At 43.7% G+C, this 23745-nt stretch overlaps 1 protein-coding gene across 5 annotated transcripts in view; it reads right to left on the reverse strand.

Annotated features, from left to right (window-relative positions):
* The window catches only part of Fbxo16 (F-box protein 16), a 54890-nt gene that overhangs the window by 29216 nt on the left and 1929 nt on the right, over positions 1-23745 (reverse strand). For 3 of the 5 annotated variants that reach the window (XM_040740666.1, XM_005075254.4, XM_013117212.3), the window contains exons 2-5: positions 20228-20363; positions 10725-10760; positions 3989-4195; positions 2112-2276 (exon numbers count right to left, since the gene is read on the reverse strand). In XM_040740666.1, the coding sequence (XP_040596600.1) occupies positions 2112-2276; positions 3989-4195; positions 10725-10760; positions 20228-20326 (507 nt within the window). In that variant the 5' untranslated portion in view covers positions 20327-20363. The remainder of the gene's footprint in view (positions 1-2111; positions 2277-3988; positions 4196-10724; positions 10761-20227; positions 20364-23745) is intronic. The other 2 variants (XM_040740665.1, XM_021230217.2) reach the window with 2 other exon arrangements.

A 23745-nucleotide genomic window follows, 5' to 3' on the forward strand; every position in this document is an offset into this window, starting at 1 on the left:
GCAATTTCCCTAGTTCCCCAAGCATAGCAAGGTTCATTGTTTGAGCCACTCCCTGTTCGTTCTAGTCATTTCTACTCCAAGATTATGCTAGTGTTAAATGTTTCAAGTATAGTGTTTATTTGGGTATGTCATGGCTACTAGACTGAGTTCTGTGGAAACTGGTTAGGATCTTTGTACTCTTAGCGCTTACCACCTAACAGTGTTTGATAAATATTTACTCACTATGAATGATTATGGCTGTATTAGTTTGCTGTCTGCTGCTAGGATAAACTCCATGACCAAAAGCAACTTGGGGAGGAAAGAGTTCATTTCATCTTACAAGTTACAGTCCATCATCAAGGGAAATCAGGGAAGGAACTTGAAGCAGCATCCCTCCATGGTTTCTGCTTCAAGTTCCTTCCCTACATCAATTAGCAGTCAAGGCAAAGCATCACAGACACGGCAAGAGGTCAGTCCCAGGCATGCCAAGTTGAAGATCAAGATTACTATCACTGTAGTTCAGTAGCCAACTTAGAAGACATGTAATGTTTGTACAATTCTGTATGCTGTATAGGTCTCATCTAGAATGGACGTTCATTTCTACTAGCTTATTCAGAAATAAACCCTTGTTTTTTTTGCTGGAGGAGTTCTACTTTAATCCATGCAATGGTTCATACTGTCAATTTGACAGGATCTAGAATAACTTAGGAGATAAACCTCTGGGCACATCTGTGAGGGAGTTTCTAGACAGGGTTAATTGGAGTGAGAAGATCTACCCTGACTGGGGCAGCATCATTCTGGGCACCGAATAAAAAAGAGACAGCGACTAAACACCAGCATTCCCCTCCTAGCTTCCTGACTGTGGATGCAATGTGACCATCTGCCTTAAGATCCTTCAGCCATGATTTCCCACCATTATGAACTATACCCTTGAACTATGAACCAAAATAGACCTTTCTTTCTGGGTTGCTTTTGCCAGGTATTTTGCCACAGCAATGATAAAAGCAATACGTACACTACTATTAGAAATAAAATGATATGGGATAATTTTTTTAAAAAACTTTGGAGGTATTCAAGTATAAGTAATGGCAAAATGTAGAAAAAGCATTAATTCTGAAAAACAATAATGAAATCCACAACAAGTTTTGCTCTTACCATTTCAAATCTTTGGTGCTGGTGCTGGGGTTAAACCCTGGGCCTGACATATGCTAGGCAAGCACTGGGTCTACTGTTGAGCTATATTCCCAACATCTTTCTGGACGTTGAATCTTGTTAGATGACTTGTTTGCATATCTGCATTAAAATGATCCTACATTTCTTCTTTTTCAAGTGAACTGTCACATCAAACGAGGGTGTGTGCACATATGTGTGAACATGGTTGTGGAAGACAGAGTTAAACCTTGGGTGTCAGGGTCTCTCACGAGGACTGGGAACTTTCCCATTTGTCTTGGCAAGCTAAACCCAAGGGATCATCCTCTCTCCATCTCCCCAGTGCTGGGATTACAAGTGGCTTTTTTTGGTGGAGACCCAAACTCAGACAATCATGCTTGCATGAGGCCCTAGTGTGGATCCCCATGACGCTAATAAATAAACACTCAAGCATTATGGCACATATCTATAGTAACAGCATCCCTGATGCTGAGGCTGAGGGTTCTGGAGATCAGAGCCAGCCTAGGCTACATAAGGAGACACTGTCTCAAACAACAAACTAATTAACCCAACGACAACCAACCAACCAACTTCACCTCGACTTATAGAATCATAGCAAATCTAAATGTGCAAATTCTAATGGCCCATACTGACAATTACTGAACATAAAGTGTAATTCCCATGTCAAACTGTCTGAAGATTGAGGGAGAGGCACATAAATCAGGGTGGGGATACAGGGAGGAGCCCCCCAGTCTGACCTCTACAGGTAGCTGTGGTTGGAGGGAGGCAGCAGGTGAGATCTCTTGGTAACATGAGCATCCTGAAAAGGCCTATGAGGCCTCCTCCAACGAGAAGTTTGAAGTCATGGGTATGCTCTTTGACCCATTCCCTTGCCTGAATTCAAGCTGGATCATTAACTCACAGTTCTGGAATTTACCACAGCTGACATTCTCCAAGTGTGCTGCTTTCTGTCTCAGACTTGCCTTGGGTTTGGTGATGTGAAGTTCTCTCACCATTTGAATGTAGTGCTTTTTCCAGACACCCTGCTCAAAAGGCGTTGGTGAGAAGCTAATGTACCAGTTAAAGCGCAGGCACTTGAGCATCCAGAGCTGGTCCAACTCAGCCAGGTTCTTCCAGTGCCAGCTCACCTGGGAAAACAAAGCAACCTTCTCACATTCACAGCCTCTTTTCCGCTAGTGCTTGAACTGCGCTGAGGGATCCCAGACAACATCTGTCATTTTCCTTGAAGGCAAAGCTCGGTAACATTACACTTCTGATCCTCCTGTGGTGTGCTGGAATTACAGGTGTGCCCCACCAAGTCTGCTTTACAGGTTTATATCTTAATTTAATTCCTGGTTATTTTTAAATTATTTTGTAAGCATTTATTTATTTTTACTTTTAAATGCATGAGTATTTTTGCCTGTGTATATGTATAGGCATGCAATCCAGAAGAGGGAGTCAGATGCCCTGGAACTGGAATTATAGACATGTTGTGGATGCTGGGATCTGAACCTGGATCCTCTGCAAGAGCAGCGAATGCTCTTAACTGCTGAGCCATCTCTCCAGCCCCTTAACTTCAGTTTAATTCAATAAAGAATTACTTGTAAGAAATATTGGCTTCTTTTTTCCCTAAGCCCTCAGAGGGTATACTGGCACACTCAGACCTACCTATCTTTCTGTTTTATTTTTGAGAAAGGTTTTGCTTTGCAGCCCAGTGTATTCCTGAACTCATAATAGTTCTCCGACCTAGTCTTCCAAGTGTTGAGTTCACAGCTTGGCTCTTGTCTTCTTAGTACATATTGCCTAAACACCGTCTTGTGAGCTTTTCTATTTACAGATGACCTGTATTACATAGTCTAGGGCAGTGGTTGTCAACCTGTGGGTCAATACCTTTGGGGGGTTTGACAACATTTTCACAAGGCTCACATATCAGATATGTACATTACGATTCATAACAGTAGCAAAACTACAGTTATGAAACAGCAATGAAAATAATTTTATGGTTGGGGGTCACCACAACATGTGGAACTGTGTTAAATATCACAGCATTAGGAAGGTTGAAAACCACTGGTCTAGGGTGTTGTTGTAGATGCTGTCCTGTTGAGGAACCACTTATATGTTTATAATTGCTAGTAGTTTTTGTCATCTGATACTTATGGTGACTTGTTGTGGGGTAACCCCTCTGTATACTGTGAATATATGTTGCTCTCATCAGTTGATAATAAGAGCCGCTTTGGCCTATAACAAGGCAAAATATAGCAAGGCAAGAAACCCAAGCGGAGATACAGGGGAAGAAGGGCAGAGTCAGGGGCAGATGCCAACCAGCTGCTGGAGCAGCAAGATGTACTAGATCACAGGTAAAGCCACAAGCCACGTGGCAATACATAGATTAGCAAAAATGGGTTAATTTAAAAGTAGGAGCCATTCAGGCAGTAGTGGTGCACACCTTTAATCCCAACACTTGGGATGCAGAGGCAGGCAGATCACTGTGAGTTCAAGGCCAGCCTGTTCTACAGAGTTAGTTTCAAGACAGAGCTGTTACACAGAGAAACCCTGTCTCGGAAAACAAAAACAAAAAAAGCAGGAGCTAGTTAGCAATAAACCTATAAACAGTTTGTAATTAATAATAAGCTTCTGAATGATTATTTACAAGCCACTGAGGGATGGGTGGGACAGAGAAACCTCCATTTAAAAGTGTCTTACACACACACACACACACACACACACACACACAAAGTTAGACATAAAACCCATTACTTGGCTTTATGCACAGGCATGTGGGGTTCATCTTTAGGTTATTCCTTCAGAGTTTCCTAAGGCTGTCCCAATAAAACACCATGTACCATTCCATTGCCTTTACCTGTGCACAGCGGCAAAGGCTCCGGGGATCCAAGAAGGAAAAGATATAGACAGATAACACCCTTGGAAGCTTGGTAGTAAAATCCAGAGCCTCTGCTGGGATTTTTTCCTGCAGCTTTCGACAACAGAACTTCTGCTGGGACAGGGAGCAGCGCTCTAGCAGGCCTGTAAGAATTCTTCTCCTCTGAGAGTCTGTCCATTTGTCAAACTGAGGAAACAGAACGAGAGTCCCACACGTATTCTGATCAACCATGAGAAAGAGAATAGCACCGAAAGTGAGTTTAGTAAGTTACTGCTAATGCATAGCATGCGTATGTTACCATACCAGCTCAGTAAGGTCCACATTTCACCACTGACTTATCCTTTCTCACATTTCCATGTTACATGACTAAACTGCATCTGCAGAAGTGCATCTGACCTAGACCTTCAGTGGATATATAATCGTCAACTTGACACAATCTAGAGCTACCTGAGGAGTGTCTCATTGAAGCGTTGACTAGACTAGGTTGGCATTTGGGCATGGCCCAGGTGGAGGGGCGTGGCTGCCGTATGTTAACTGATGTGGAATGATCCAGTCTATAGTGGGAGGCACCATTCCCCAGGCATGGGACCCTGTACTATCCAAGTGCTGAGAGAAAGCTGAGCACGTGTGCCTGTGTGCACTTATATTTCTCTGCTCTTGACTGTAGATGTGTTTTAAGTTACTGCTTTAGTGTCCCCGCTATGGTGGACTAGAACTGCAATTGTGGACTAAGATGAACCCTCTCTTACATGAATTGCTTTCTGTTGAGGTGTTTTATCATCGTAACAGACATGACACTAGGAAAATATAATAAAAAATGTGTGTGTGTGTGTGTAGAGCAGAGAGAAATGAATGATCCTTGATTGCTCTCAGCTAGTTTTCTCCTGTCCAATACAGTTCAGAAGCTCTTGTTCAGGAAATGGTACTGCCTATAAGACAATCCCCCATAGACTAGGCAGGCCCACAGGTCAATCTAGTCTAGACAGTTCTTCAGTTGAAACTCCCTTCTCACAGGAGTCTAGGTTGTGGCAGGTTGACAGCTAAAACTTTCCTTCGCAATATGTGTGTGAATTCATTTTTGTTGGAGTACAGACATGAGAAATGCCACTTTAGGTTGTGCTCCTCTGGCTCTCACAGTCTTTTCCAACTTCAAAAGGAGTCTCTGTTTCAACACTTCAAATTACCCTGTGAGGATTTTAGAGCCCATTGTCTGTAAAGGTCCCGCTTTCTCTACTTCCTTCCAAACAGGGATTCAGAGCTGTTAGAACCTGTGTCTCCTGGATTAGTTTTCCACACCTCACATAAGATTTGCCTGTATGTTCTGAGTTTGGATTGTTTGACAGGAGAAAATACTCACTATCTTTTCTACTGTTTGTAACATTTAAAATGTCCTCATTTATATATTGGGGGTCATTATAAGTACATCGTAGGGCTATTATGAGGATTGCATACTATTGTGAGGATTACCTGTACATATGTATGTGTGTGTATGTGTGCTTGTACATTGTATAAAGGATACCTATTATTCTAAAATGCCATGGATATCTTAAAAAAACAATATGTAAGAATATGTAAGTAGTTAAGTCTGTGTAAAGGAGATATGCCAGAAACTTTAAAAGTACCAAGTTGTCATGTTTTCGTCTTGACAAGGACAAGCCCAGGTCAGCTCACCAGATTTCCTTAATGTCGTATAAGAGAATGAACTCACATTATAGTGTGACTTTAAATGAATATAAAAGAACATTAAGATCATAAAAACCTATAAAGGAAATCACTGAAACACTCTCCCTGGAGATTAAAAATATAATTACCTGGACTTTTCATTTGTTTCACTGATCCAGAAAGTCCAGGATAATTTACATTTGGCTCCGATAGGTGTTTTTTGCCTCAGGGATTTTCCTTTCTAATTGTGTTTGTTTAAGCTAATAGAAAATGAATTTGCATTCCTTGAACCCCTACCAATTCAAGATGGGGGTGATGACTCAGAATACTGAGCAGCAGGGGGGAAATCCCTGTGGAGTTTAGAAGGTGTTAGGATAAACCGGGAAGCAGATAATCCAGGCAAAGTTCACTGTGCAGGAATTTAGCAATCTCCCTGATTTCTTGCATCAATTCTTCAGTAAAATCTGAAGCATAAAAGTGAGGAATCAGCATGTGAGGCTGGGTAGCTGCTAGAGTTCTCTCATTCGGGGTTCACTCCTGAAGGACGCTGTTCTGTGGGGCATTCTTGGTAATTGTGAGCATGCTATTTTTAGAGTCGCCGTAGCTTGAGCTGTTAGAGTTCATCAATCATCTCACAATGAATGGCAAGGACAGGAGGGTGATTTGGGAGGCTCCCTTGAACTTGTGTGTGTGTGTGTGTGTGTGTGTGTGTGTGTGTGTGTGTGTGTGTGTGTGTGTGTATGTGTGTGATTGATGCTGGAAATCACTACCTATCACTTTATGTATCAAGGCAGGGGTTCAGTCTGATCCAGGGCTCACAGAGTTATTTTGCTAGCCAGTGTGTTCTAGGGATCCTGGCTCTGCTTTCAAAGATTAGATTTACAGAGAGGTACGACAACCTTCTGGACTTTATCTGGATTGTGGGGACCTGAACTTTTCTTCTACTTCAACTTATGAGGTAAGTACTTTAACCACTGAGCCATCTCCCTAGCCCTACAGAGTTTTTTTTTTTTTTTTTTTTAAAGATAGGGTCTTATTGTGGATCTCAGGCTGCTCTTGAATTTACAATCCTCCTGCTTCAGCCTCTGCAGTGCTGGGATTACGGGTGTGCACTACCACACAGCTTCAATTTCTCATTATTATTTTGTTTGTAACTATTCTAAATGTCAGACAGAACCACGTGTACATTCATGAATAAAAATGAAATTATTTACGGGGCTGGAGAGATTGCTCAGTGGTTACGAGAGCTTACTGTTCCTGCAAAGAACCTGAGTTTATTCCCAGTACCCAGGCAAGGCAGTTCATAACCACCTGTAACCCCAGCTCTGGGGATCTGACACCCTCTTCTAACTCCATGGGTACCTGCACTCATGTGCACATACTGAAGGGACTCCACGGCAAACATGGCTCTAGCAAGCCTTGCCTTTCTCCCCCATTCCTTCTGCCTTGCTAAAAATTGTTAGATTACATTCTGAAAGTTTACGACCAAGGTCTATTCCCTTATTTGGCCACTTCCTCCCCCTGAGGCTGACTATCAAGGTCCATCTAATCAAAGTATTGAAGTTCAGCAATCAAAAGCCCCCTGTGACCAGTCAGTGGATGCACAGGCCTTTAATCCCAGCACTCGGGAGGCAGCGGCAGGCAGATCTCGGTTAGTTCAAGGCCAGCCTGGAACACAGAAAGTTTGGGGATAGCCAGAGCTACAAGTGAAACCTTGCCTCAAAAAACAAACAAAACAACGACAGCAAAACAAACAAACAAAAACCCTACTTGGCTCACCTAATTAATATGCCCAATTAACACTAAACACCTCAATCCTAACACAGAATTTTTCCTCTTACCTTTATAAACTGCCAGCTTCCTATGGGCCACAGCTATCTGCTCTCTATCCAAAGGCAGTCTTTGTTACTCAGAAGCAAATATCCCTGACCCCTCTGTCTTGTTCCCTTCCCCTCTCCTCTATCTCCTGTCTTGTCTCTAATTCCCTGCTCTTTGTCCCTCTGGGCAAGTAAATCTCTTTTGTCCTGAGAACTTAGTCTTAGGGGTCCTGAGATGAAACGGATCCCTTACATGTACCCTGCCCCTTCATATATACGCATAATCAAAACTAAGTATGTTAAAATGTGAGGACTTTGAAGGGATAAGACATAGCTCAGTTGGCAAGGGGTTTGCTTGGACCCCTAGCAACCATGTAAAAGCTGGGTGTGGTGGCAAACACCTGAATTCCCAAGGTTGGAGAGGCCGAGACAAGGGGCTCGCTGGTCAGCCAGTCTAGCTGAATCCATGAGTTCCAGATTTAGTAAGAGATCCTGCCTTAAAAAGTAAGGTGGAGGGCCAGTAAGACGGCTCAGCAGTTCAAGGGGCAGGCAGTACAAGTCTGGTGGCCTGAGTTTGATCTCAGGAATCTACATAAAGACGGAAGGAGAGAACACACTCCGCAAAGTTGTCTTCTGACCTCCACATGAGCACTGTGGCACATGTGTCCTTATACAGCCATCACACAACACACAGTCACACACAGAGAGAAATGAAAAGTAAAGTGTACAACTGACTGTGACAAGGTCACAAAGCCATCGGCACATCTAATCTCAGCTTCTTTTTTGTTCCCATGCCCCTTAAAAAAAAGAAAAAAGAAAAAAGAAATGGCACCCTGTTCTCTGAAGTCCCTTACATTTAAATTTTCAACTGCTGCCTTTCAGAGACTCAGGAACCAAACACATCAGTCTGGAAGCCATGAAGCCGTTTGACTGCCCATGCATTTGGAATCCAATCTCAGCCTCACGTGGGGTGGTAGGTGAGGCACTCACAGTGGCATCGACCATAGCCCGAACAGCTTCACCATTTATTTTTCACGTTTTGAATTACCATCAGGTTATTAAAGATAAAATGATTTGGAAAAAATAAGCATTTCATCCTATTTAAACTGTTTTGGGGAGTGGGAGGAGAAGATTGATTTAGGGAAACAGGGTCCCAGAAGCTCAGGCTGGCTTTGAACTTGGTACATAGCCTGAGGCTGTCCTGGAGCTGATTCTCCCGCCTCTGTTTCCCAAGTGCTGGGATTACAGGCTTTTATGTGTACAGCTGCATTAAATAAATTCTCATTGTCATAAAACCACCACGACCACCTGTCTCCAGAGCTTTCTCAAGCCAAGAGTCTCACCCGTCAAACACTAGCTCCCCAACCCCTGGTTGCCTCTATTCTATTTTCTGTCTTCATGAATTTGCTCATATAAAGTGGAGTTGTACAATATTTGTCTTTTAATTGACTTATTTCACTTAGCACACAATGCCTTCAAAGTTCATCCATGTTATAGCCTGTATCAGAAATACTTTCTTTTTACGACTGAATAATAAATCCATCATATGAACATAGCACATTTTGTTTATTCATTTACCTGTGGGTGAATATTTGGATTGTTTGTGCTTTTGACTATTTTGAATATGGTTGCTATAAACATTCATGTGCAAGCTTTTATATGGCCATATGTTTTCAATTCTCTTGAGTAGTAGAAAATATTTAGTTGAAACTGTAGAGTAATTCAACAAGTAATCTGTTGCCCAGAAACACATAACTTGACATTACTCAGTAATGGATAATGACCTTTGGGATTCTGTCTCCTCATTAGAGGAACAGATGAGAAAGCCCTCATTGATGATGAAGGATAACTGTAGCTTGTTAGGCAGAAGCATGAAGTTGTTTGTGCTCATGCAGAAGTTCAAGTACATACAGAAGAATGTACCTGCTACCTGGATGCTGGGGGCCAGTGGATGAACTGCATTTGGTTACAAAGAAATCCTCTCTCATATCCAAACCCACATAACTACGCTCTGCGAGTCAAGGAGGCTGGAACTCTGTAGCCATATTTCTCCATTGACAGCCAACTCTGCTAAATGCTGCCTGTGACTATGGGGGCACTACAGGGAAACTGAGGAAGAAGAGACATACTCCTTCCTACTCACCTGGGCTCCTGTCAACCCTGACTGTTCACCCTGACTCCTGGCTCCAGCTGTCCCACAGGTAACCTAGAGTCATCACGTTTTCTTGGGTATATTAGAACCAGCTGGCTGAGATGCCTACTTGCCCCCCTCAGGACTGTGGATTCTCTGTTGGGCTGGAGCAAGTAAGGCTGGCTTTAGCCCAGTTCTCCACAGACCCTCACCAACCCCTTCCTGAGTCTTCCTTTCAATGTTCATTCTCCAACCCCTTTGATTAAATTATGTCTGTTAAAATACTGAATGAGTTCTGTTTTCCAGGTAGACTTTAAGTGGAAACCATCAGTCATGATTCTCAGGAAGGAGCTGGCACTGCTTTGGTACGCATGACACCGAGACAATGCTCAGACTGAATGTTTGTGTCCTGAAGCACTCACATGTTAAAACCTTTACTGTTTGTTTATTGGTTTTTCATGACAGGGTTTCTCTGTGTAGCCCTGATTGTCCTGGAACTCACTCTGGAGACCAGGTTGACCTCCAACTCAGAGATCCACCTCCTTCTGCTTCCTGAGTGCTGGGGTTAAAGGTATGCTTCCCTTTTCTGGCCTCCATGGCCATCAGTCACCCACAGGGTGCACATACACTCATGCAGGCAAAACACTCATACATATAAAATAAATCTAATAAAAAATTAAAACCAGTATGTAATCCTAACCTGCAGATTGGGGTGGGGAGTAGGTGGAGCCTTCAGGAGGTGGATCTCAAAACAAGATCCCAGAGAACTCTTCCCCCATTTCTGCCATTTCAGGAGACAGCAAGAGGGATGCTCAAGAGGGCTTTAACCAGACACCCATCACCAGCACCTTGATATTGAGACTTTCCAAGCCCCAGAACTAAGAAAATTAAACAAATAGCCACTTGGCCTATGGTTTTCATTATAGTATCTTGAATAGACTAAGACAGATATTATACCATGATTCAGACACAGGCATATTTTGTTTTTATTATCTGTCTATCTATCTTGTGGTGTTGAGGATTGAGCCCAAGGCCTTGTGCAGACTAGGCAAATACCCTGCAACTCAGATATCCCCAGCGGGCCTATATAATTTAAATGCTTTACCCATTTTCCAAGCAGAGCTCTTCGTTCTTCAAACACCTACAGCAAATAAAAGAAAATAGGGTCATTTTGGGCTTCCTGGTTCAAGATACCCATTATAAACACCACTAAAGGATTACTGAGTAAGGGTTCACTATCCCAACTGAGTAGGAAGAGACAGGTTGCATTTCTGAAAGGGTACTATATTTATTTATTAAATGGCCCCGAACTCTATATGCAGGCCAAGGATGACCTTGACCTCCCCATCTTCCTGTCTCTGCTTCCAGAGTACTTGGATTACAGTCTGCACCACCATGTCTGGTTTATGCAGAGCTGGGGACTCAAACCCAGAGCTCTGTGCATGCTGGGCAAGCACTCCACCACTGAGCTACACTACCAGCCCATTTCACTTCTAACCTAGGCAAGGCCTCTCTTTTTAGTTTCTGTATATGGAATAATTCATCCAGAAGAAGTAACCTATCCTCCCTTCTTTCTTCCTATCCTCCTTCCTTTTTCCTTTTTTACCTTTTAGACAGGCTCTCTCTCTGTAGCCCAGGTTGGCCTGACCCTCACTTTATAGCCCAAGCTGGCCCAACCAACTTGATCTTCCTGCTTCTATCTTCCAAGTGTGTACCTCCATAATCACTGAGAAATCATTCTTTAAAAGAAATGAAATATGAAAGAAAAAGGAATTATAAAGAGTACTCAAAACAAAAAAGAGCACTCGAGACTCAGATTTGAAAGATCATAAACTAACACAGACAAATAAGAAAATGGAGCTTCGGGAAATTTTCAATATTAATCACATAAAAACTTGTAAAATACATGAATGAGAAATTCTGTTTCTTCTTGTGTATGTGTGTGTGTGTGTGTGTGTGTGTGTGAGAGAGAGAGAGAGAGAGAGAGAGAGAGAGAGAGAGAGAGAGAGAGAGAGAGAGAATGTATGTATGTGTGTGGGTAGAGAGAGAAAGGCCAAGGTCAGCAACACCAGGTATCTTATCTCTCTCCAACTTATTTTTTGAGACAGGGCCTCTCACTGAACCTGGATCTCATCAGTTTGGCTAGGCTGGCTGGTCAGCAAGCCTTAGGTATCCCATTGTCTCTGCCTCCTGGACACTGAGATAAATGCATGCCAATGTCTTCAGCTTTTTTTGCAGGCTCTGGGCATTGAACTCAGGTCCTTGTGCTTGCCAAGCAAGCACTTTACTAGCCAAGCAATCTCACTAGCCCTGTTTTTGCCCTTCAGTGTATACCCATGGGCTTCCTAATGATAAAATTAGTAATTTCTGTATATGTGCCTCTGGGCTTACCACTTTGAGTCTGCACAGGTTTGCTCTCATATGATATTTCAGACAGAAACCACGTCCTACTCATGTGACACATCCAAGCAGTGTGCTGCTATAACATATCATGAGTACTCAAGATGTTACATTCCAGGAGATGTGGCTGTAAGAACTGACGGCCTTAAGGGTGTTGCAGCACGGTGTGAGTGAATGTATATGTTGATATTTTTCTGAGCCTCAGAACATATGTGGATTTCAGCATGTGAAGAGGAGAAGACCAACATGGGCATATTTGGCAGAGGAGGGGTTATGAAGAGAGGAAGAGAGAATAATGAACATATGTGGCTGTGTCTCCCGTGCCAATACAGACACCCTCTGTCAGCTCTCAAATGGGGATCAATGTTACAGCTCTTAAGCAGCCCTGAAGGAACTCTCCAGCTAGGATAGGCTGTGCAGACCTTGCTCTCTCCTGATCATGGAGGATGACAAGTTGACTTCATGATGACAGCAGGTCGTCCTTTCCTTTCTCAGAGCTCATGCTCTGGTCGTTAAGGGCATATTGAAATGGGGACTGAAATAGTGGCTTCAACAAGTGCCATGAGAAATCTCCACCCTCTGGTCCAAGGAATCTCATATGCCACACATAGATATTTTTGCATATTAGAAAAGGGGGAAAAAGACTCTTGCCTCTTCCCACCCCAATCACTGCCACTGGGAAGCTGTGGTCCTATCATAATGACAGCAGACAAATTCAGGATTACACATGCAAATAGAAGAGAATGTAGAAAACACAGAAGAGGCAAAACTAAGTCTGGATTCAAATATTTCTGGAGCTCTTTCTCCTCTACCAAAATCCCCTCAAGCCAACCTGCCAATGCTGATGCAATTCTGATGCCCAGGGCTCCTCCCCTTTCTGCTCTACTCCTGTTCCACAGGGACTGGAGAGTATCTGGTTTTTGTATTTTGTTTTTTGAGACAGTGTTTCTCTTTGTAGCCCTGGCTAACCTGGAACTCACTGTGTAGACTAAGCTGGCCTCAGTCTCACAGAGATCCTCTTGCCTCTGTCTCCCGTGTTCTGGAATTAAAGGCGTGAACCACTATGCCAAGTGAGAGTGTCTGGTTGTTTCTCTAGTGGTTTAAGTTCATCTTGCCTCCCCATATAGATGAGAACCCCTTTCTCATACATGTTCCCCAGAACCAGCAGGAACAGGTTTCATGGCAGACTCTCAGCAACACTACTGGTCAAACAATGATAATGAAAAGGTTTCTGAAGGCACAGGAGGTCAGAGCTGAAAGAAATCCTAAAGAAGGGCTGGAGAGATGGCTCAGGGGCTGAGAGCACTTGGCAGCTTCCAATAACCTGTAACCCCCAACTCCAGGAGATCCAACACCCTCTTCTGGACTCTGTAGGCACTACACTCATGTGCACACACCCATATACACATACATAAATAAAAATATTAAAATAAATCATAAAAACCCTAAAGAGCTTCTTCTTCAACTTCCTTATTTTAGATAGGGAAGGCAGACTCCCATAAAAGTTACTTTTTTCATATTTTAAAAAATATAAACAAACCACTGGATCAAGCTGGGCATGATGGTACAGGACTGTAGTCTGTACTCAGGAGGCAGAAGCAGGGAGATAGTAAGTTTGGAGCATAACTGGGCTAACAGAAAGAACAAAGGCCAAGCATGGTGGCACACATCCACACGCCCAGCTCATGGAAAGCAGAAGCAGGAGGATCAATGCAAGTTTATCCTCAACTACGTAGTAAGTTTAAGGCTAGTTTGGCTTACATGAAACCCTGTATCAGAGAGAGAGAGAGATATGAAGGAATGGAGGGAAGAACCCTGGTATTGAACTACCTACTCAGCTTAACTTTGCCTTTGTTTTTTTTTTTTCCATTATAATCGTGGTCGTCTCAATCCTGGCTGTCTGGAACTTATTATATAGCCCAGATGGACTGGAACTGATGTTTCTCCTGCCTCAGCACCCTGAGTGCTAGGATTATAGGTGAATCCCACCAGTCCTGCAGCTCTAAATTCTTGTAGCACTTCTACCAGTGCTCTGCCTGGCATGGGATGAAGACTGGGTCTTGACATCATCAGTAAGTCTTTAAAACGAGGTTGGGCTGTGCCATCACAGTGTTCCCCGAGGGTGTGGCTCATGGTAACAAAGGGACACTGACTGGAGAAGAGAGTTCACAGAAAGGCATCAGGAAAGAAATGAGGTAGGGATTGGTTTTGGTCATGTGTCAGGCTAAAGCAAATACAATGTCTAAGCCAGACCCGGTGGTGCAGGCTTGTCGTCTCACAGCTCCTCAAGAGATTGAGGCAGGAGGATCGCAAATTTAAGACCTGTCTAGGCTACAGCATGAGTTTAGGTCAGTTTAGGTAATTTTGTGAGACCACGTCTTAAAAAGTAAAAAGGAGGATTGGGGACACAGCTCAGCAACAGTATGTTTCAGCAACAGTATGTTTGCTAAGCAGCTGTAAGGCCGTGGGTTTGAGCACTGAAAAGAAAAGGGAAAACCAACATCTATTCAGACTCCAAGCAAGCCCAGGCATTCACTGACAGTATCTCCACAGAAGAGAAACTGACCACCGAAGAGAGAAGGAAAGAGGAAATAATAAACAAATATCACAGTCTCTCTTGCTGGGCACATCCTGACTCAAAGTCAAGAGGACTCCGATCTGGTTGAGTCTGCCTTTAACAAATATATATAATTTGGGGCAAATCATTTTGTGTCAGTCCTCAATTGGATTTGCACTCTTACATTACCTGAACTAGAGCGAATTGTCATTCGAAAGATGTGCAATCAGGGTCTTCATTTTTAAGAAGCTGGAAAACACAGTATCTCTTTGAAAAGGCAATATTAAAATGGCTCTTCTCTCACAGACGGCTGCAGTCTGTTTCTATCGCAGTTTACACACAGCCTGCTGTTAAGTTAAAATCCCTTGGTTGTTATTTTAGTCTGTTGATACTGCAATTGCATATTTCCTCACGTGACATCATCGCAGTGGAGGAGGGAGCTATTTTGGAAATCCTATATTATGATCGATGGATGGCAGCAAGGTGCTGCCTCCCAGAACACCCTTTTCACAGGCACTGTGGGGCATGTGTGACTCATGCGTCAAAGAAACGGGGATGTGCACTTTTCGTGCTTTTAAATTATATATATTTAAAGTGTGCAGCATGACGTTTTGGGATGCATATACAAGAGAGAAATAACCGCTAGAGTCAAGGCAATTATCCTGCCCACCCCTGCCCATGGTTAGCTTTGCGTGTGGGGGAACGTGATCCTTCTAATTACAACACTGGCTGGCAACATAGGTACTATTACAGCACTCTCCCCTAGGAATCCTCAGCGCCCAAATTACTCTGTAATCTGCTGTATTTGCCTACCTTGATGATGCTTCTATTTTTTTTAAGTTATCTAAATTTGAATTCAGTCTCTCAGCTGACAACCTGCTGTGAAGTTAAAAGCCCAAGTCTCTTATTTCAGGCTGAGTTGGTTATTATGTATTTCACATTCTACTACAGAACAGAGAAAAGACAAAAATTACAAAACCAACATGGAGGGCTGGAGTTGTGGCTCAGTTGGTAGATTGCTTACTTAGCATGCATGATGCCCTGGGTCTAACCTCCAGTCCCTCATAAATGGGGCTTAGAGATACAGGCCCATGACCCTTGAGCGAGGGAGGTAAATTCAGGAAGATTAGAAGTACAGTGTTGGCTAGGCGGTGGTGGTGCACGCCTTTAATCCCAGCACTCAGGAGGCAGAGGAAGGATCTCTGTGAGTTCAAGGCCAGCCTGGTCTACAACGCTACACAGAGAAACCCTGTCTCGGGGAAAAAAAAGTACGATTTTATTTGTAGCTACATATTGGGTTAAAGACCAGTTGGGCCTACATGATATCCTGTCCCAAAAGAAGGGAGATGGATGCTGGAGAGGTGGCACAGTGGCTAAGATCATGTGCTGCTCTTACAGGGAAACCGGGGTTCCTTTCCCAGCACCCCAGTAGGACAAGGCACAACTGTCTAACTCCAGGTCCAGGGACTTCTGGGCTTCATGGGCACCTGTGCACTGCCCCATTCCCTCTCCTTCCCCCCCACATCTCTCTCTCTCTCTCTCTCACACACACACATACATTAAAAATAAAAAAAATATTTTTAGAAAAGGACTTCACAGTGGCATATATGTTTTTAAAAAATTAGTTTGAGACAAGAAGCTAACTAAATTATATTTTTTAACATGGGAATTATGAATGATGAGTATTTTCTCTAAAAATTATCATTGGATGTGACAAAAGCCATTAAAGAACAAGGATAAAACCATGCCATGTTTGCCATGTTGTATTGATCCTTTCTAGAGCTGAGGGATTTATTTAGTACCCATTGACAGCCAGGAGTTCAAAGAAGCTGCCTTGGGCCAAGGTCATGACCTTGGAGGAGAGAGCAGCTGGTCACCGAAGGGCAGTGTCAACTATAAAAGGACAGGCCTCCTTGCTGAGTTGTGAGACAACTCAGAGGGATCATGACAGCTGGTGTGTGTGTGTGGGGCAGTGGAGACACCATGGAGATTGTATTGTAGCTCACCTTCATCTTTGAACCCAAACTTACATCTTTCCCTTCTGTATTAGTCAGAGTTCTCAAGAGGAACTTACATATGTATATACAGTAGTTCTATATATGTGTATATACAGGCCATGGTCCAGCTGGTTCAACAATGGCTGCCTACCAACAGAGGGTCCAAGAATCCAGGAGTTGTTCAGTCCACAAGGCTGGATGTCTCAGCCGGTCTTCAGTGTGTGTCAGACTCTTGAAGAAGTAGGTTCTCATGCTAATGAAGGGATGCACTTGCCAGGGAGAGCAAGCAGGCAGAGACAGCAAGCTTCCTTCTGTGTCCTTTACGTTATTCTGGCAGCCACCAGAAGGTACAGCCCAGATTAAAGGACGGATCTTCCCATCTTTAATGATTTAATTAAGAAAAAAAATCCCTCAGAGGTGTTCCCAGCCACTTGGCATTTAGTTAATTCCAGATGTAGTCAGGTTGACAAGCAAGAACAGCCATCACACCTTCTCTCCCCTTCTTTAGGGTTAATTCCAATATGCTCATCTCAAAACCTGCTTCTTAAGGCTGGGGATGTATATTAGCTCACAAGTGCAAGGTCCTGTGTTCAATCCCCAGCAATGCCAAACAAAGAATCTGTCTTTATCACCCCTCCTACAGCAAGCACTTGGGCACTATGAAAGTACTTTTTAAAAGATTTATTTTTGATTCTAACTATGTTTGTACGTGGGTATGTGCACGTGACTTCTAGTGCCCCAAGAAGCCGAAAGTATCAGATCCCCCTGGAGATGGAGGTAAAGAAGTTGTGAACCACCCCATGTGGGTGCTAAGAATTGAACTGTGGTCTTTTGCAAGAGTAATACGTGCTCCTCACTGTGGAGCCATCCTTCCCAGCCACTGATTTAAAGGAAAATAATGGAGCTAGAGTCTTACTACGCAGCACTGGCTGGTCTGGAACTCTACCTCTGAGGTCTGGGATTGAAAGCACATGCCACCATGCCTAGCTTAAGATATTTTTTTTCCCTTCTTCACAGTGGCCAAATTGATCAAGACTTTTCTAGGAAATTTTCTGAAAATCAAGACATTCAACAACTTTGTATTTCGACTCAAGTCACTTTTTCACACATGTGCAAAACCCTCACAATTCAATGAGAAAACAGATTTCCAAATTTGACACTGAAGTTGGAGGGATAAACTGTTATATAAACTGTTGGAGAGCTCTGAGCATCATAACAGGTGCTCAATGAATAATTGCTGTGTTGAAAGAAAAAGATTTCCATACGTTAATTTGGCACTGTGAGGCCAGGCTCCATCTGCCTGCACCTGTCCTTTTGTTCCTGAGGTCTCCTTTCTTCCGTCTCTCTCCCTGCCTGGGTCATTTTTTTAAAAATCAGTTTCCTTCATAGCTTCTGTCCACTTTATTTCTCAGGATCCAATCTCTTACACACACCCCCTCCTCCCTTTACTCCTGTTTCACATCAGAATAGAAGCAAGTCCCTAGTCCTAAGATGAGCCAGGTTTGACTACAGGCTTTGCCAAGAGGGATCAACACTTTGTTACATAAATAATGGACCAACTCCGGCCAAGGAATGAGCTAGAAGGGCCCTAAGATAAAAGTCAATGAATATCTAAGAAAGGGCTCAGTTGGTGAAACACGGTAGTTGCAAATACAAGGACCTCAATGAAATCCCCAGAGCTCACACTAAAAAAGCACAAGGAGTTGTGGTGTGTTTAAAACCCAGTGCTGGAGAGTCAGAGACAGGTGGGTCCCTGGGGCTCAGCCTGCCTTACCTGCTCGGTAAGATCTAAGTCTATGAGAGACCCTGTCTCAAAAAACTAGGTAGATCAGACCTGAGGAATAACAGCTGAACTCCTTTGGCCTTCACACACACATGCATGCACATGCACAATTGTAGCTGCAGATACACAAGTGCATGCATGCATGCACACACACATACGCACGCACGCACACACACACAAAGAAAAACAGTGAGAGGACTGAACTTGTGTCTTGGCCCAGACCTGTGTATTCAGAGGGAGTGGGGGAGATGGGCTGAAGTTGAGCAGTAAAGTCAGAAACAGCAGTGAGAGCAGAGAGGAGGCAGGACGCAGTGGCGGTGCTGCAGAGGGGACACTGAGGCTACAGGTGATGAGGACAGGAGCTGTGGCTACAAGTGCCAGGGAGCGGCAGCAGAGGTAGAAGCCGGGAGGTTGTCTCGGGGGTCAGGACCTGAAGGAACCTCAAGGATGCGTGGGGCGTTGGAATTTTCCCTCTGGAGTAAATCCCATTTTCAGCCTCACCTAATAGGATTGGTATTTCAGAAAGATCTTTCTGGAGCCTTACTAGAGGATATGTAAGCTGGCTAGAGGCAGTGACAACAGCCAGGCAGTTAGCGTACTGTGCCTGGGAAGGGGTGGTGGGTGAGGAAGCGACCAGAGAACATGGAACTGGGTTGACTAGATCTAGGGAGGAGACTCAGAGACCCAGAGAACAAATGGAGCTTGGAGGCAAGGGTGGGTAGGTAGCTCTTCCTCCACAGCTTCCCTGTCCCAGGAGTCTGGGCATGCTGAGAAGTGAAGGCCCTCAGCACTCTTCACTTGGACCTGTTTCCCATGTTACATTGCAGGAAGGCAGCCTAGAGGGAGGAGTTTATGTTCACTGTTTCCTAGAAGTATTAGATTCCCTCTGCTCCTTGGTCTTCAGCTGCCAGGGAACCCACCTTGTGCTAGGCGTTTCTCTATGTGATGAGCATCACTCGGCTGGTCGAGGTCAACCAGGAGAGTCAGTGTTTAGGCTCGACACATAATGCTCACCCTGACAGCTCTGCTGTGAGCGTAAGTTCTTTGTCCCTGCCCAGATCCCAGTGTTCTTCACTGTGAGATAGTACTGTCTTTTGTTTCTCTGGTAACAGGTTTACTTATTAGCCTGTAAACTTGGGTGAAGAATCCAATCCAACACCTGCCAGGGAAAGGTGAGATTTTATGGCCCCCGTGATAGTATAAAGTGGGGGTTCTCACCTGGAGGAAGAACTGGTGTGGAGAGGGAAGATAGTAAGGTCAGTTTTACACAATGAACGGATTGTGTTTTGTTGCCAAGTGGGTGTGGTCCTGATGTTCAGAGACTGATCTGAGTTCTTCAACTCGTAGAAGCAGGAATACAATATCCCATAGGTCTTCATTTTCAGTGCCCAGCCGCTTGCTTGCAATCCTTCATCCGGTGTATTTTACTTGCGTCTTCCCAGTATTAAACTGGCAAATAGACTTCTTAGGAGAATGCCAGTGCCATATGCACTTGGCTGATACATTCACTAAGTGACCCCAACTTTTTCCAGAAACTCAGGGATTGGTTTTTGAGGGGAACCCCTCCTAGATATCTTTCCTCCCCTCCCCAAATTCTGTTGACTCCAAGGAGAACCAGTGACGGGAGAAAGAAGACACACTGGGGACAGATATTGCAGGAAAGAATGACTTTTCCCTAGGGCAGAACTCTGATCTATATTTTGTCTTGCCCACATAGCAAAGACACAAAATTGTTTTTTTTAAAAACCTTGTGTCTTGTCTTTTGTTTATAGATTGTACCATCTTGAAGAATTCCTGCTCATATTCTGATTATCAGAATTTTACCTCCCTGCCCATGGACCCAAATAATAAAATATCTCTGACCAACTCACCTGGTCATTCAGAAGCCGATGGTTTAAGGGTGTCCAGGTGCTCATCTTTGTCTGCATTTTGGAGCCATCAGTGGTTTTTGGAGGTGCAAATGCCATCATGAAATGCCCTGGTATTCTTCTATCAGAAAGACTATACCTATCAAAAGAAACAAATAATCAAATCTTCTGAAAACTATATATATATACATACATATACATTTTGTATGTTGAAAGAGGGTATAGGCGGGTAGAATATTTACTGAGAGCCTTGCTTATGTGAAAGACTTTATATGTATGTTCAGTACAAGTTTATAATGAGCTGGTGATGAAATTGTGGGTTTTAACTACTTAGGCCATTGAAAAACAAGAGGCTCACTGAAGTTGCCCACCCTGCCCAAGATCATATAGTGAGTGGACTAGGAATCACACCACTGGATCATGGGGGAGTTCAGTCATTCTTAGCTCAGAACAAAGTTTACTGCCCAGAAAGAGAAATGCTTCAAATTTAGAGTCACAATACAACATAAAGCACCCTTTGCCAGGTGGAGGTGGTGCACACCTTTAATCCCAGCACATGGGATGCAGAGGTAGGAGGATTTCTGTGAATTCGAGGCCAGTTTGGTCTACAGAGCTAGTTCCAGGACAGCCAGGTCGACACAGAGAAAGCCTGTCTGGAAAACAAGCACACACACACACAAACAAACAAACAAAAATACCCTTTATCCGATTTGGGAGGCAGAAGTAGGTGAATTTCTTTGAATTTAAGGTCACATTGTTCTTCATAGATAGCTCCAGGCCAGCTATGGCTACCCTATGAGATTCTGTCTCAAAACAAACACCTAATTTTTGTCCTTGTGTAATTAACTCTACTTCTCTAGTCTTAGCCTTGAGGTAGAAGAGTTTTAGCTTTTAGCCTAATACACACTCAGGGTTGATGTATTGGGCAAGGCCATGCCTTTGGAGATGGACAGATGGGTTTATTAGGTAAATCTGCTGTTTTTAGTTATCTGGTATACAGTTTGCCTACTTTTAACTAAGGTACTTTAATTTCCTTGAGGAATTATTTTTCCTCACTAGTGTGGTGTTTGCTGGCTGGTTGGCTGATTTTAGAGGTGCTGGGTTTTTTCTTCATTTGGGGACCACCAGCAGTCCCTTCCTTGACAGCAGATGGCAGATGGTGAGTGGATCAAGTCACAGATGCACTTATCCTTTTTGCATGAGGTGGTAGTTGAGGGTAACATTAGTGACCTGAGCAGATTGCAATGCTGTCCCTGTCCTTCTGTCCCCCAGAAGCTACCTGACTTTTTCCTCTTCTACATTTGTGAGCTAGAATCTGTTTCTGCTTTTGTAACATTTTTTTATTAACCTTGTGCAGTTTTTTTAAAAAAAATAATGACTCTGCGATTTAAACTTTTTTTCTTAGATTTATTTATTTCACTTGTGTCTTTTGCCCGCACGTGTGTATGTTTGGTGCATGAGTAGCTGAGAAGAGGGCATTGGATCCTCTGGAACTGGAGTCATGGATGGTTGTGAACAATCATGTGGGTGCTGCGAATCTCTACAAGAGCACCAAACGCCTGACTTCTGAGCCATCTCTCCAGCCCCACTGTGTGCAGTTTTTAAAAATCCTATGTATGTGGATCTCCAAAATGGTACTTGGAAGAGATAAAAAGGTCTTGACATGGTGGCTGATGGGGCAGGTGGCCTCAGTAACTAGTAACCTCCTTCAGTCTTTCTGAGAACTTGTCACTTACAGAGAGTCCAAAACCTGTCCTTTGGTGGGCCATGATGGAATATTTTATAATGGACAGTAGTTTCAGTACCTGCCCTCAGTGTTTCTACACTCCTTTCTCTCTGAAGATGGGTTTGCCCACACAGGTCAACTGTGGCAGAGGTGACTCTACACATACCTGATCTGGGGCTCCACACATGACCCTACAGCATTAAACACTGAACAAATTAAAGCCAATTGGAGGCTGGGTGGTGTTGGTGCATGCCTTTGATCCCAGGTGGATCTCTGTGAGTTCGAGGCCAGTCTGGTCTACAGAGTTAGTTGCAAGACAGCCAAAACTAGAGAGAATCCATGTCTCAGAGAGAGAGAGAGAGAGAGAGAGAGAGAAAGAGAGAGGGAGAGAGAGAGGGGGGGAAGAGAGAGAGAGAGAGACCCCAATTGGTCTAGAGATGTAACTCTGATAGAAGAGTGTTTTCATAGCATGCATGATGTCCTGTGCTTAACCCCACTAACACATACCAGGTATGGTGTCACATGCCTGCAACACCCGTGCTCAGGAGATAGAGGTGGGAGGTCAGAAGTTCAAAGTCATTGTCGTAGAAAGGCCAGCCTGGGCTAATGGATGCTTTGCCTTAAAAACATGTATAAAAACTTTTTAATGCGTTACTTTTCAGCTGAGATAGGATTTCCCCATTCACCACATCTGAAATCTCTGAGGTCCTCACTTGACACGTAATATTCACTCAGGTTTAAGTTACAGCTGAAGATGAAGCCAGTGTCTTATACCCTGCAAGGTTCATCAGTCAACACCTTCCCTTGGTTACATCACACCACCATAGCCTGGGCTTGGATCAGCCTTTGGGCTCTTCTCAGCATCTAATGTTTAATTATCTAAGTCACTACAGTTTTAGCTAGGTTTCAAAAGGCACAGGAAATGGTTTCATTGAGCATTATTAACCAGCAGCCAGGGACACAGGCACAGGTGAGCAGGCAAACTACAGATATAAAGCACCGTCACCAAGTTCAGATCTACCCAGGCAACAATTGTATATTGTTTTCAAAACCTCCTCTCCTCCATCTTCCCAGTTCTGAGATTGCTGGCATTTGTCATTATGCCCCGTGGCCCTCTCCCTCTGCTTTTAAGATAGCAGCTATTTTAAAATCTTCGAGAGTTCTGAAGCCTCTGGGATAAAAGCTATGAATCTTCTTGGTAGAAAAAAAATACACAGGAAGCTAAAATTCTGCTTCCCCCAGGTTAAAAAAAATCTGTGTTAAGCTGAGAAGCTCCCTTGCTTTCCAGTGTGTGTGGAAAGCCATTTGTTGTATTCTAGGTACCATTTCTGAATGAAGATAAAGTAGCTTTGCTCAAAGATACCCTACATGTCTGCACAGGCTGTTTTCTTCCCGTTGGTCCCTCGAGTCTGAAAATCTCTTCTGATTAGGCTTTCTTCAGAGCATGTGTAGTTTCCAGGAGGTGGGCTTGGCCAGGAGGCACAGATCTTGATGACAGTCGTGCAGAAGCTTGCTAGTGGAGGTGTCTTTCCTCCTCTTTTGTGATTATCCTCTTTCAATTTCCCCCTCCCCACCTCCATCCCAGAAGATGAGCAGTGCACATAGTTAGTGTGCATACACGAGTTCACAGAATAGACCACTGGCTACTTACTACTCAAAAGACAGAAGTTTTCACACAGCACACACAAGAAATATTTGACCCTATGGCCCGGTGATGGTGGTGCACCCCTTTAATCCCAGCACTCATGAGGCAGAGGCAGGTGGATCTCAGTGAGTTCAAGGCCAGCCTGGTCTA

Source organism: Mesocricetus auratus, unplaced genomic scaffold, assembly GCF_017639785.1.
Source record: "Mesocricetus auratus isolate SY011 unplaced genomic scaffold, BCM_Maur_2.0 Super-Scaffold_100707, whole genome shotgun sequence".
Classification (NCBI taxonomy): Eukaryota; Metazoa; Chordata; class Mammalia; order Rodentia; family Cricetidae; genus Mesocricetus; species Mesocricetus auratus.